The sequence below is a fragment of the Populus alba genome, chromosome 17 (assembly GCF_005239225.2).
Source record: "Populus alba chromosome 17, ASM523922v2, whole genome shotgun sequence".
Taxonomy (NCBI): Eukaryota; Viridiplantae; Streptophyta; class Magnoliopsida; order Malpighiales; family Salicaceae; genus Populus; species Populus alba.
In genome coordinates, this window is record NC_133300.1 from 18766346 (window position 1) to 18780242 (window position 13897).

The following is a 13897-nucleotide window of genomic DNA, read 5'->3' on the forward strand; positions in this document are numbered from 1 at the left end:
TTAATTTTTGTATTATTAACAGGCAGTTAGGATCCTATCAAGACAATTGAAGACTTTGCTTCAGATTAATTATTGTTTTCGATCCATTGAAATCACCTTTTAGGCACGGTGTGTATGGAAGTTCAGAAAATGTTGAATAGACGCAAACAAAATGAAGCTTGGAAGGTGACGATGTAATGAAAAGTCGAAATGAGCAAATTGATAATCACACGCACATTCTAAGTGTGATAATCCAATTAATTTTCCTTGAATGCAATATTATATTAATGGTTTTGTTTGATCGGTCATCGGCAAAGACACGTATCACGAAGCTTGGTCCTTTGTTCTTTCACCCACAAAGCTATTAAAAATCTGAGTTCATATCCCTTTGTCCAAAAGCAATGTCCTTTTTCTGACATGAATTCGTCTGTCCCTTTGGTTATAACTTTCGCAAAATCCCAATTTGATGCTAACAGGAGTTGTTTCTTCAAAAATAGATGCTTGAAGTCTTTAACCAAAAGAAAGCATTAAACTAAACCTTAATGGCCATTAGGAATCAAATTGGGGGAAATAACATGTTCAAATCCAACCAGTTGCACTAATGATCTTCATCAACTAACTTTTAGTGCCAGCAAAATACCTACCATTCTAATTTTAGTGTCTGCTTTCTTAGATTTGAGAATTTGGAATGTTCAATTGTACCCTTGGACCCAATTTGTAAGTGGTCCAACTTGAACCGTGTCAGCTAAGAACTGTTCGTGATAAGTACAGACAAGTAGGATCCATTCAAAATTGTTCCCGGCCCATCCAGGAAACTACGGAATGGTCAAATTTGGGTGATGAAAGTCTTGGGAATTTGTTGAAAATTCCAAACACCATGAAGAGTTAGAAGTCCATAAATACCTCAGCATCCCCCTTGGGCAGATTGCAGGGTTACAACACTTAAACTACATTTGAGTATACTAGCAATCTCTCATCAAGCTCCCAGAAAGTTTACAATAAACCTCTTCAACTCTTCCACTTCCTAGGTCTCTTGATTCCCTCATTACATTTTCAGCATTTGTTTTTTAATATGGCTAACATGCAAACTCCAAGATCTCCCCTTCAACTTCCAACTCGTGGAAACCAGATCACTGTTCTTAGCATCGATGGAGGTGGAATAAGAGGCATTATACCAGGAACTATCCTTGCCTTTTTAGAGTCTGAGCTTCAGGTAGTAAAGAAAACGGGCTCTTTTAGCACGTACACTAATGCATGTCAAATAGACATGCAAGATCTTGCGTGCTTTTGTGTTTTCGGGTACATGATCATATATAATAAAAACAATTAAGTTGAATGCGTGACGTAAGTTTAACACTAAAGAGTTTTACATGCATCAATGTGTGTATATATATATATAGAACTGTGATGTTCGTTTATTTGCACACACTTAGAGTTTTATCTCCTGTTTGTATCACTGATTAGCTTTTCTATTCAAATTTACAGAAGCTGGATGGTGCAGATGCAAGGCTTGCGGATTACTTTGATGTGATTTCAGGGACTAGCACTGGCGGCCTCGTGACGGCTATGCTAGCTGCACCGAATAAGCAAAACCGCCCTTTGTTTGCTGCTAAAGACATCAATGACTTCTACCTTGAGAACTGCCCTAAAATATTTCCTCAAGACAGGTGACAATTAATTCTGATGATGAATTATTGCATTACAACTGATTTTTATCCATGAAGATACTAATTTTTAACCATTGTGTGCTAATAGCTCTCCGTTTGCCTCGGCTGCAAATCTGGTAAAGACTCTGAGAGGACCAAAGTATGATGGGAAATTCTTGCATAGTATTGTCAAGGAAAAGTTGGGAGATACATGGCTGCACCAGACATTGACAAATATTGTGATCCCAACTTTTGACATCAAGCGCCTCCAGCCAACTATCTTTTCTACCTATAATGTGAAGAATAACCCATCAACGGATGCCCTTTTGTCTGATATCTGCATTGGAACTTCAGCTGCCCCGACTTATCTTCCTGCCCATTATTTTGAAACCAAAGATCCATCGGGCAAAGTTAGAGATTTCAATCTTATTGATGGTGGTGTGGCAGCAAACAATCCAGTATGTTTATGATTTATCAATCTTCAAACGCATCTTGTGCTTCTATTAATAAAGAATCTTATATCATTCATTTCTTTTGTAATTTGATCAGACTTTAGTTGCCATCAGTGAAGTTTCAAAAGCAATCAATCGGGACGGACCTGACTCCTACCGCATGAACCCGATGGAATATGGCCGCTTTCTAGTCCTGTCCCTGGGCACTGGTACAGCAAAATCAGAAGAAAAGTATGATGCAGAAGAAGCAGCTAAATGGGGTCTCTTGGGATGGTTGACTAGTGATCATTCTACTCCATTAGTGGATGTTTTCACACAAGCTAGTGCTGACATGGTTGATTTTCATATCTCCACTGTTTTTCAAGCCCTTAACTCTGAGGAAAATTATCTTCGAATTCAGGTGCTTACTTATCATGTTATCCAATATATATATTTATTCATGAAGCAAAGTGGGGAAATCTAACCTTATAATACTTGTGAAAAAATAATGCAGGATGACACATTGACTGGAACGCTTTCATCTGTGGATGTTGCCACGAAAGAGAATTTGGAGAATCTTGTGAAAGTGGGCGAGGAATTGTTGAAGAAGCCAGTTTCAAGGGTGAATTTGTCTACTGGAGTCTTTGAACCTATCAATAAAATGACTAATGAAGAGGCTCTCAGAAAGTATAAATGAGTGAATAATATACTCTTTGTTTCATCTTGATTATTCTTGTCTTCTTTTATTTATTTATTAAGTTTTTGTTTTGTTGGTGCAGGTTGGCCAAATTACTCTCGAGGGAAAAGCATCTTCGCGACGCTAAGTCAGCTTTTGGAAATTAAAGCTACCACTCCAAAGACATGATTAATAAATAATTTGACTATTCATTTGTTGTTTTATTATTGAAAATTAAATTATTAGACGCAAATAAAATTTGGAAGAAATAATTTATTACTTTGTAAGATAGTCTTCGAATAAAGATGCTATGCACATGGCATCCTAGATTTGTAATGTTATGTAATTTTTTTATTTTTTATTTTTGAAACATATGCAATGTAATTGTGTCATACCTTGAATATTGAATCATAGAATTCAACCAGACTTAAATATTTGCGTTTCCCAGCAAAAGCTGATATTCATTTCTTTGATTGATTATGTTAATATTATTTAGTAATTACCTAGTTATTCTGTATATATATATTCGTCTCCAAGTGGTCAAGTTTCTCCTTGGTAAATTTTTAAACGATTCACCCGCATTTTTAAACCTTTTATGGTTATCTTTTGGTAATGGAACTACTTTATTTTTCTTAATATATTGAGAGTTACAATAATATTTTTAAAAAAATATTAGATATTTTTATTAAATAAGTTCAACAAGTTAAATTTGAAATTCTCAACTCGAATTCTTTTCAAGTTTAAATTTTCAATTAAATTACGAGAAAGGTATCCAGGTATGATCTAGTTGACTTAATATGTTTCAAGAAAAAAAATCAAAAAATAAAAAATGACACCAAAAATCAAGATATGCGGGTTTAAATGTAACCTAGATGATTGTTAAAAGGAGGTTTGACTTTGAAAAAAAATATTCACACTTGTTTTTTAAAAAAACATTGAGACGATGACATATTAAGTCGATTCCTGTCAACCCAAGTTAACTCGTCAAACTCATGATATATATATATATATATATATATGGGTTCAAAACATTTTTTTATTTTAATTATACAATAAAAATAAAGATTAATTCAAAATCAATCTAATATTAAAGAAGAAAATTGATAAAAATAAATAAATAAATAATTCATCAAAAATATGATGCTAAAGGTTTTATTTTTTAAAAAAAAAAAAAAGTTAAGTTAGGTGCACGAGCTTGTGTAGCCCATAGTGTTAGGGCCTTAAAAAAAAATCACTACCATCAAACTCTCCTCATCGAACAGAAATTATTAACACAAGATTGATTTATTTTTTATTTTTTTTTGCTGGAATTTTGTGTCAACTGATCATTCTATCTCTTGTCTCTCCATCTTAGAAAAATAAAAATTTACTTTTAACATATTTTCAAATATAATGTTTCTTCTTTATTATAATTGAGATTTTATATCAAAATTAGTGCTAAAAAATTGGCTAACTAGAAAAATAAAAGTTATATTTATGTATATAAAAGCCTAATGTTTTCTAATTAGGCTATTGAATAGCTTGATTAAAAAGGGGAAAATTTAGAAAATTAAAAAAAAATAGTTGAGGTGAGGTGCATGAATAGAAATTATTAACACCAAGATTGACCTTCTTTTTTGTGGTTGGAATTTGTGTCAACCGATAATTTTATCTCTCCTCTCTCCAACATAAAAAAAAATATACTTTTACCTTAATTTCAAATATAATGTCTTCTTCTTCTTTATAATAATTGAGATTTTATATCAAAATTAATGCTAAAAAAATTGGCTAACTAGAAAAATAAAAGTTATATTTATTTATATAAAAGCCTAATGTTTTCTAATTAGGCTATTGAATAGCTTGATTAAAAAGGGGGAAAAAGTTAGAAAATATATATAGTTGAGGTGAGGTGCATGTTATGATTGTTAGTGGCATTTTACCAAGTTTGAGTTCAGTACCAGTAGTGCTTAAAACTTTTTATCTTTGGTTACAAATTTTGTTCGTAAGCCTTTTTTGGTCCTTTATAGTCCTCTACAGTATTACTTCATTATGATGTAATATATAATTCATTAAAAATACTAGTATAATTACAATATAGTCCTTCAAATGAATAAATTTATGCAATAAGATCCTATATTATGTAATGAATTTGCATATATGGAATCATTTGCATTCAACACTACTAGAATTTTTAAATTTATTAAAAAAAAATTATGTTAATATTTACACCCGTAGTTTGTCTGTACGTATTTTACTAGGAGGCTTACAGATAGAAACAGGCTATCGAAAAAACTCTTGTCAGTAATTTGTGGTGTGTCAATAAGTTTGTCTGTAATATAATCATCGATGAATTTACTGAAGTATTTTTAATTAACAAAAATAAATGAGCTTAATTTTGTTTTGAGTGAAGCTGAGAAGAGAAAAAATAAAAAATAAAATCCCTAAAGTATGTTAATTAACAAAAAAAAAAGTAAAAACTGAAAAGAGAAAAGAAGAAGAGAGTAGAAGAAGACATACTTGTGCGTGGAGGAGAAGAGAAAAAAAGGAGTTTAGGGGAGATAGAAAGATAAAGAGGGGCATTGGGGTTTTTTACAGAAGAGAAAGAGGAAGAAAGATAAAGAGAGAAGATTAAAAAGAAGAGATGTGTTTGTTATGAAATTAATGATTCTAGTATTTTAATTGAGTTTTTTTATTAATAGATGATTAAATATTAATATTTTTAATCATTCTATCAATAATTTTGTCTATAATATTAAAATTAATAAAAACATTTCAAAAACCCCTCAAATATTACCGATGACTTTTTAGTCCGTTAAAGATTCTTTCTGTAAAGAATAGTAATTAATAATATAATTGAAAAGTAAACAATTTTAGAGTTCTTAGAAAAATACCGAATGTAATTAACAACATGAACAATGCATTTAAAAAGTGAGCAATCCCAAATTTCTTTGGAATATAGCGATGAACTTATTCTATTGATGTATCTATTGGTATTTTACAGTTCCAAAGCTCTCTTAAATATCACCAATGAATTTACAAATGAATTTTACAAACGAGTTAGTATCGTTGGTAATGTTGTCATATAAATGACATATCATCGTATTTTTTGTTTTTTTTTAATTTCTTCTTTTCTTGATATAAATCCTCTTGATATATACCGAGTAAATATTTTTCATCGGTGTTTACTAATAGAAATAGCAAGAGAATATTTTTGTTGGTAAAATTCATTGTAATTTACCAACTGAAATATTATATCAGTATTTTTCATTTGCATTTATAAATTTTAAGGTTGTGCAAAAATAAAAATTGTAAAAAAAATATTATCAAAAACAATGGAATCTTACAATATGTAGCCAAAAGTACTAATATAATATATATTTCCATATCAAAGAACTTTTCATGTATTAATTTAAAAATTTAAGTTTGTCATGTCTTAATTTAAAATTTAAAATTATTAGTTTAAAATGTTTTGTCATATACTGTAATAGTATAAAATCATTCACGAAGCTTCACCAAATAATTGTTTTTTGAAGTGGTATCATTAATAACAAGTATAAATCCTATATAATTTTGAGTTCTTCACTAGATAAAATTAAAGTTTTGGCATGTAAAAGTAATGATACATATAAGTTTTCAAGTTATAAAGTTTTTTTCTAGATACTAAAAACTTATTTTTAAAATCCCATTTAATAAACTAAGATTTATATTGAAATGATTATTTAAAATTATATATATTTGAAAATGCTGAATTTTAATGTGACTTTTTTTTAATGAATTTTAAAAGTGATCGAGGCATCCTTCATATCTTTTTTTTTAACGAATTTTACAAATTTTAATGTGATTGTTTTTTTTATCATTTGGTTAAGTTAGTTTGGAAAAGTTGAAATTAGTCCTACGTAGTTGAAATTAGAGAACCATAAGCGACTTGCAGTTGAGACTTGCGGTTTAGAATGATTAGGCGTTGAATAGATCATTAGAGGTCCAATTTCATCCCATTGGATTGAGAATATTTCTTTTGTAAATTCACGCACATTAAAATATAATATGCTTTGATTTAAATAATATTTAATCAGATGTTATTTTAAAAATGTGCGAATTTCAATTCGTAAAAGGCAGCGTCGACTCATGTAATTGAAAAGATATATTAAAAAAAAATAATGGTTTATTAATAAAATAATATTTAGAATCAAGCATTTTTTATTGTTTGACTGTATCATAATTTCGCAAGTTAATTTCATAATCGGGAAGAACTTATTAATTAAGAACTAATTGCTATTCAATCGATATTTCATTATATATTTCCATTCTCCTTGAAATTAAAAGAAAATAATATTTTAATAATAATATAAACTCTCTCCTGTTAATTCAAATACATTACTTGATAGTTTTTCATTTTATTTTTTGTCAATAAATCAATATCGTCACATCCAAAAACCTAATGTCCTAAGATCATAGTTTTTATATTAATTCTCTTCAAGCTATATATATATATATATATATTCAAATCATGTAATCCTATTCTTCGAAAAATTAATTAATTAATCATATTAATACAATTGAAGACTTGGCTCAAGATTAATTATCGTCAAGATCAGCTCCCTTTCCCCTTTCCTTTGTCTTTGTGTTTCCAGCTAAAGAATTTGGTTTAATCTTCAGAGTCTCAAAGACCATTTTTTGCAAATTGTTCACGGGCCAAAGACATTAAGTCTTGTGCTAGGCTTTGGCAAACCCCGTGCGTTTTTCTTATGAATGTGGGGTTATGGGATGATTTGGTCTAGGCCCATTTCATTTCGGCAGAAATGGATATATTCATTTTGACCCCCTGATTTTTTAAAATTTAACAATTGGATTTCAAGTAATAAAAAATTTCTTTTAATTTTACCATTCGATTAATTTCAACTCAATCCCTAAATTATAACACTGTTTACAAAACAATCCTTAATTTCCAGATTGTTCAATTTGATCTTTAATTAAATCTTCAACTTTTAATTCTTTCAAAATTATCCCTGAAAAAATCAGTTAAAATTCCTAAAATAAATCCACAATTTCACTATGTTCCTTAGTCTTTAATCTCCTGAAATTTCACCTCTAATCAGCCCACAACTCTGGTATTTTTTGAATTAAACCCCTGATTTTTTTTAATTAATTAAATCAAAACTTAATTAAGTCCTCAAAGTTATTAATTCTTTAATTAAGCATCTGATTTTATTAATTAAACTAATCTAAATTTTTAATTAAAGTCTCCAACTTATTAATTTTTCAATTATTGACCAATTAACTCTCAAATTTAATAAATCCATCCTCAAACTTCAAATTTTATGTTGTCTTAACTCTATTCTCAAATATATTTTTATCCATTTATTTTTTTATTTAAAAATTGAGTTATGACATTAATAAATTAATTGTTTGTTATAAAAAAATAGTTTCATTAAAGCTAGTTTAAGGTGAATTTTTTATTATTTTTTATGCATATCTCACAAGTGATATTTTGAACAATCATCATTTTATATTTGAAACTTTTGTTAAGTTGACATTTTTAAAGCTTTTGTTAAATGACAATATTCTTGAATTATTACTCAAGTTGTCTTTATGCTCTAGCCGGCTTCTGCTAAGTGGAAGTTTTCCATTGTTTTGTAGTAAGTTTATTGTTTGGATGGATTAGATTTCGATTTGCAATTTGTTTGTATTGATGCTCTATATACTTTATTGTGCGAGCGATTAAAATAAAAATATGTATACAAGTTTTTTTTTTTTTTTTTTAAAATCATGAATGAATTATTTTTCCATATTTATATGAAAAATATAACAATAATGAATTTGATAAAGTTATTTAAACAATTACAACAAATTAAAACTAAGAAAATACAAATTTTATTCTCTTTCAATGTTAATGAGAAATTATTTTAACAATTTTGCATATCAATTTTAATTGATACTAATCTTAGAAATGTGAGCTATCTTAGGCCAGTCCTCTCCTAAATCTTTCTCACACCTTTTCTTCAAATTTGGACAGCCATAGATCACTAGAGATTGGAGATAAGTGAGATATCCAATCTGATTTGGCAAAGAAGCTAATCCCTCGCAGTACCATATTCTTAGAGATTGGAGAGAAGTGAGATGTTGGATACTCTCCGGTAATGAATTCAGCTCAGAACATCCAAAAAGATACAAATCCTGGAGAGAAGTGAGATGTCGCACTCCCTCAGATAGAGATGTCAATTTATCACACCATACAACAGATAACTTGCGAAGAGAGGATAAGCCACACAGCCCATTCATTGGCAGACAATTTAATCTTCTACAAGAGTCTATCTTTAAAACCTCCAAGGAATTGAGGTTACGAAGACCTTCCTCTGGCAAGCTTTCAAGTTTCTTGCAATCAAAAATAGTCAAGGTTTTAAGAGCAGAAAGGTTATCTAATACCCTATTTGACAAAGACTCCAGATCTCGCATACACCAAATGTCTAAGTTTTCAAGGAGGGTATGATTTTGCAAAAACCCATCGGGAAGCTCCCTCACATCGTTAATCCCTTCAATATGAAGAGAAGTGATGGAAGTGAGATTCCTAACTGACATCAGCAACGAAGCATTACCTCCTTGGATTTCTAATTTTTTAAGGGAGGGTATAATTGGTATTTCGTTCAACACAGGGCAATCGAATATCCTCAATTCTCGAAGACGAGGAAAAGTACACGCAGACCATTGCTCTAATCCCTCCATGTTCTCAAAAGTCAGTGTCTCCAAAGATGGGAATGGACTTTGCCCATCTCCATACACATTGTTGTCAATACTCTTCACACCATCCATTCCACGCAATATGAGACTCTTGAGGAACTGCAGTTTCCCCAATGGTGGAAGTTGTTCACAGTTGGGAAATGCTGATAGCTCCATCTTTACCAGATTTGGTAGCGTCATGTTCAAGTTCATCATCCAATTAGGAAATCTTGAACCTCCATATCCACATATCCTCAACTTCTTCAGATTTGAATGAGGTTGAAGCCCTTCAAGGACCTCCTCGTTATTTTCCTGAATAACACTCTTTCTTTGTTGCGGTGGCACAGCTAACCAAGGGTAAGAAAGGTAATCTCCATTACCATGCCAAGATAAAGTCAGTGATAAAAGAGCTGTCTTCAACTTCAAATTGGCACTTTTGGCATCTTTTAAATTCTTAACATTCACAAGATCTGTGATACTCAATTCACCAGCAAGAATATTCAGCCCTTTCAGCTCACTTATGCGACGACCATTCTCCCCACCCGCAATGAACAGGGTAAGTTTTCGCAGGCCTATCAATTGCCCCATTCCAACAGGCATAAATCGAAGTGAACAACAACCCGTTATGTCAAGATAGACAAGATTTCTCATGTGCTTCATACCTTTTGGTAAATGGATGAGATTAGTGCAATCTCTCAGATCTAGTGTCCGGAGGTTTTGGAGAGAGGCTATACTTCCAGGCAGTGTTTTGATCCTGGAGCCTGATACATCTAGATACCTTAGATGTTTCAGATCACCAATTGACTTCGGCAATTTCTGTACGTCGACATTTTCTAAACTCAAGGCTCGATGTTTTCGACCAGGAATCTTTCCCCATCCATTCCAAAGATCATCATTCCTCAAAAGAAGTGAGCGAAGTGATAGGACCTTGAGAACTTCAGAAGACGAAGCTACTTCTTTGTTATAAAAAGAAACATGACGGGCAGTTTTAGGAATTTACAGCTCCCCATCGCCTTCTATCGTATAGCACTCTTGTATTGCAATGGATTGTGCAAGATCGTGCATAAGATCATGCATTTTACATGTTATGTTGCCAAATCCATCATCCTCGACCTCTTGCAGAAATGACCTTCCCACTAGTTCATTGAACATCTCAATACCCATGACGTGCAAATCCATTTCTCTTCTGCAAGAAATAAAGTCATTTGCCATCCACAAAGCAACCAGCTCCTCCCTCCTCATCACCCGATCTTTTGGAAATATAGCGCAATAAGCAAAGCATTGCTTCAAATATAGTGATAGATTAGTGTAACTCAACCTCAAAGCAGGTAAGATCTCGTTTGCTTCTTCTCTTAGATCCCAAATCTCACTTTCTTTGACAGCTATCCACTGATCTTCACTTTCTTTTAACCGCATTAGGTTCCCTAGTGCCTTTATAGCTAAAGGAACACCACCACACTTCTTCACTATTGATACTCCAATGGCTTCCAGGCATGCCCGCTCCTCTTTCCTTCTTATCCTGAATGCAAGCTGTTGAAACAAATGCCAAGAATCTTCTTCAGACAATCTCCCCAGGTGCTTGACAAAAGCTGCTGTCATTCTAAGAGCAACCATCTCAATACGCGTAGTTACCATGACAGCACTACCTTTAGCTCCGGACCTTAATACCTCCTTCAATTTATTCCACCTATCAGTACCATAATCATCCCACACATCATCCAATACAAGCAAAAACTTCTTTCCATTTAACTTCTCTTGGAGGCACCGTTGCAAGGGATCCAATTCTTGAAGACCACAAGGGGCACCATCAATGGACTCTATGATGGCTCTTGTTAATCTTCTTATATCGAAATCAGTAGATACACACACCCAGATCCTCAAACCGAATTGCAGTTTAACCCTTTCTTCATTGTAGACCATTTGAGAAAGTGTTGTTTTTCCTAGGCCTCCCATTCCCCATATAGCATAAATAGGGAGATTGTCTGCATTAGAGAGCAGGATGTTGACTAGTTCTTCTTTCTCCTTGCCTCTTCCGTAAATTTCTGATTCATTCACGAGTGAGCTGGTAAGCCGTCCATCGGAGGTATGATCAGCTGCTATGTCCCCAACTTGTGGTGTTAAATTGAACTTGTTTTTCTCATTGGCAATGGCATCCAGTTTGTTTCTCACATTTTTCAATTTATACGCCATTCTTAGTCGAAAAACAAGTGGATTATGATTGATTGAAAAGAAGGATCTTACTCGACTTTTGAGATCTCTTCGCTGCTGATGCCACTGAGCTTCAATGGCAAACTCATCTAGCAAATCGTCAACATCATAAGCTGCATCCTTGAGGTGTCTGAGCCACACCTTTATAGCCTGGTCCTTCCACTGCTTCACCTCTGCATCCTGGAGCACAGCTTGAGTAGTTATGAACGTGCGCTCGAGATGTTCAAGATCAGTCTCTAGGCTCCCAGCAAGTCCAAGCTCCTGAAGAATTGAGGAATTCAAGTTCCCCATGATTGTACTCGCGAGAGCAGAAACAATTGCATCAGCCATAGCTTGTCTTGGAATGGAAAAGAAATGGATGTTGAGAAGAAGAAGTAGAGAAGGTGCGAGGAAAACTAAAAGCAGGGGATGTGAGCAAGAAACGGTAAAGTAAATATTGAGTAGAAAGAGCAGTGTGAGATGAGAAATGGCAAAGGTGAAAGTGTATGGTGATGAGCTTTTCTTCTGCTATTGAAGTTTCAGAGAAGCAACATGGCTGTGTTTTGAAGACAGAATTTGTCTACTTGAATTTGCTTATTGGTTTGTAAAATTCTTCGTCCCGCGTTGGCCAACTCGCTTGGGCTCCACACAGTGCAGACTTGACTAGCAAATAAATTATGACAACAACAACAGTAGCCATCTTTTCCAAGGATTTCTAAGCTTCCCGGAGCAGCAAATTTACGAAGCAAAATTATATAAAAAACCAAATTTAATTAATTTGTACAGTCCCATTACTGTAGCTCTAGAATCATATTTATTGTGAATTTCAAGAATAAAATTATTATTTTATTTTTTTTAACAAAAATAATTTGCCTGCTTATTGGGACTTTTATATTTCTTTGCATAGTATAATGATTATCTTGTCATAAAAAGCAAAAAACGCTGAAGTAGCATCAAGGTATTGTTTAGACTTTTCAATGTTTAAAGCACAATAAAATTACTCAAGTGCCTTTCATTTCAAGAATTTTATAACTTGCATGTACGGGTTTGTTTGTATTTTTATCCTTATTTTTTGTTATAATTAATGAATTTAGAGGTTAATTGATAATTTAATAAATATAAATATTATTCAAAAATTGATGAGATGTGAGGCTGCTCAACACCATTTTAGGATTGGGTAGTATGATTGTTAAACGGTGGCTTCCAAAACAACATTATCATTTTGGCAATCCTTTTATCTACGAGAACGTGTGTGGATACCAAACCTCCAGTATAGTGACAATAAACTTTTTTTTCTTTTTATCTTTTCAATTTTCATGTCTGATTCTTTAATTTTTTTATGGCAGCAATTCAATTTTTTTCAGATATAGTTTCTATTTTTTTAATTATTATTCATTTTATTTGAAATTATTTATAAAATTAAAAAAAAAATTCAATTTAATCCTCTTATAATTTTTTCATATGCCATATTTGACTCATAATCTTTTGATTGTTATTTGTTTTATTTGAGATAATTTTTAAATTTTTTTTTATTATGATTTAATCCTCAAATTGTTTTCTATCAAATTTGATTCTTATTTTTTTTATGTTGCTATTTTTGCTTAAGATAATTTTAAAAATTGATTTATTTTTTATTATTTCATTTAATATTAAATTAATTAGGGATTGAGCTTCTATATTGAGTTCGGGTCTAGAATTTTATGAGTTGTGAGTTTGAAAAATTAATTCAGGAAGATTTTTCTGAGTTTGCTTACTCTTTTTTTTTTCTTTTTCTGAACTCATGTGTTTTTTTAATGTTGTCATTCAGCATTTATTTAATTAAATATTGAACTCCATTATGTTTTTATTTATTTTCTACAAGATTTCTCATTAATTTATAAAATAACTTGGGTTATTTTAGGGTTTTTTTATTGTTGTTCTTTATTAAAGTTGGCTTTTAAAAAGGTATTTTTTTTTTAATTAAACCAAATTAGTTGACTAAATATAAGCATGCAATATTTACTTTATGATATTTTACTTTGTTTACACCTAAAATGAGGAAATCAGGGAAGAAAAAAATGATTTTAAAAAAAATTAGCACATTAAATTAAAAATATTGATAGAATAACATATTATTAAAAATAATTAATGAAATATTACATGTTGCAATTAAAAATAACAACTTTTACAATAACAACAAAAATTTTGACAAAACAAATACAATGACAACAAAGAAAATTAACGATAACAACTTAAGTGGACCACAATTGCCATTAAAAATAAATAAGTCACCCGCTATTTCTAGG

General features: G+C 31.5%; 1 protein-coding gene and 1 pseudogene across 1 annotated transcript; one reads left to right on the forward strand and one right to left on the reverse strand.

Annotated features, from left to right (window-relative positions):
- The first annotated feature begins 912 nt into the window (after window positions 1-912).
- LOC118039391 (patatin-like protein 2) lies at window positions 913-3060 on the forward strand. Its single transcript, XM_035046082.2, has 6 exons — window positions 913-1192; window positions 1465-1646; window positions 1735-2083; window positions 2175-2477; window positions 2571-2743; window positions 2836-3060. Exons 1-6 carry the CDS (start codon window positions 1052-1054, stop codon window positions 2897-2899), a joined length of 1212 nt encoding a protein of 403 aa, XP_034901973.1. The 5' UTR covers window positions 913-1051; the 3' UTR covers window positions 2900-3060.
- Window positions 3061-8599: 5539 nt separating this feature from the next.
- On the reverse strand, window positions 8600-12210 carry LOC118039398 (putative disease resistance protein RGA3; annotated as a pseudogene).
- Between the last annotated feature and the right edge of the window lie 1687 nt (window positions 12211-13897).

Bases quoted from the DNA above. Each gene is read 5' to 3' on its own strand.
- LOC118039391 (XM_035046082.2), top strand. From the start codon at position 1,052: ATGGCTAACATGCAAACTCCAAGATCTCCCCTTCAACTTCCAACTCGT. The intron at 1,193-1,464 runs GTAGTAAAGAAA...TCAAATTTACAG, and splicing joins TTTTAGAGTCTGAGCTTCAG to AAGCTGGATGGTGCAGATGC. The intron at 1,647-1,734 runs GTGACAATTAAT...GTGTGCTAATAG, and splicing joins AAAATATTTCCTCAAGACAG to CTCTCCGTTTGCCTCGGCTG.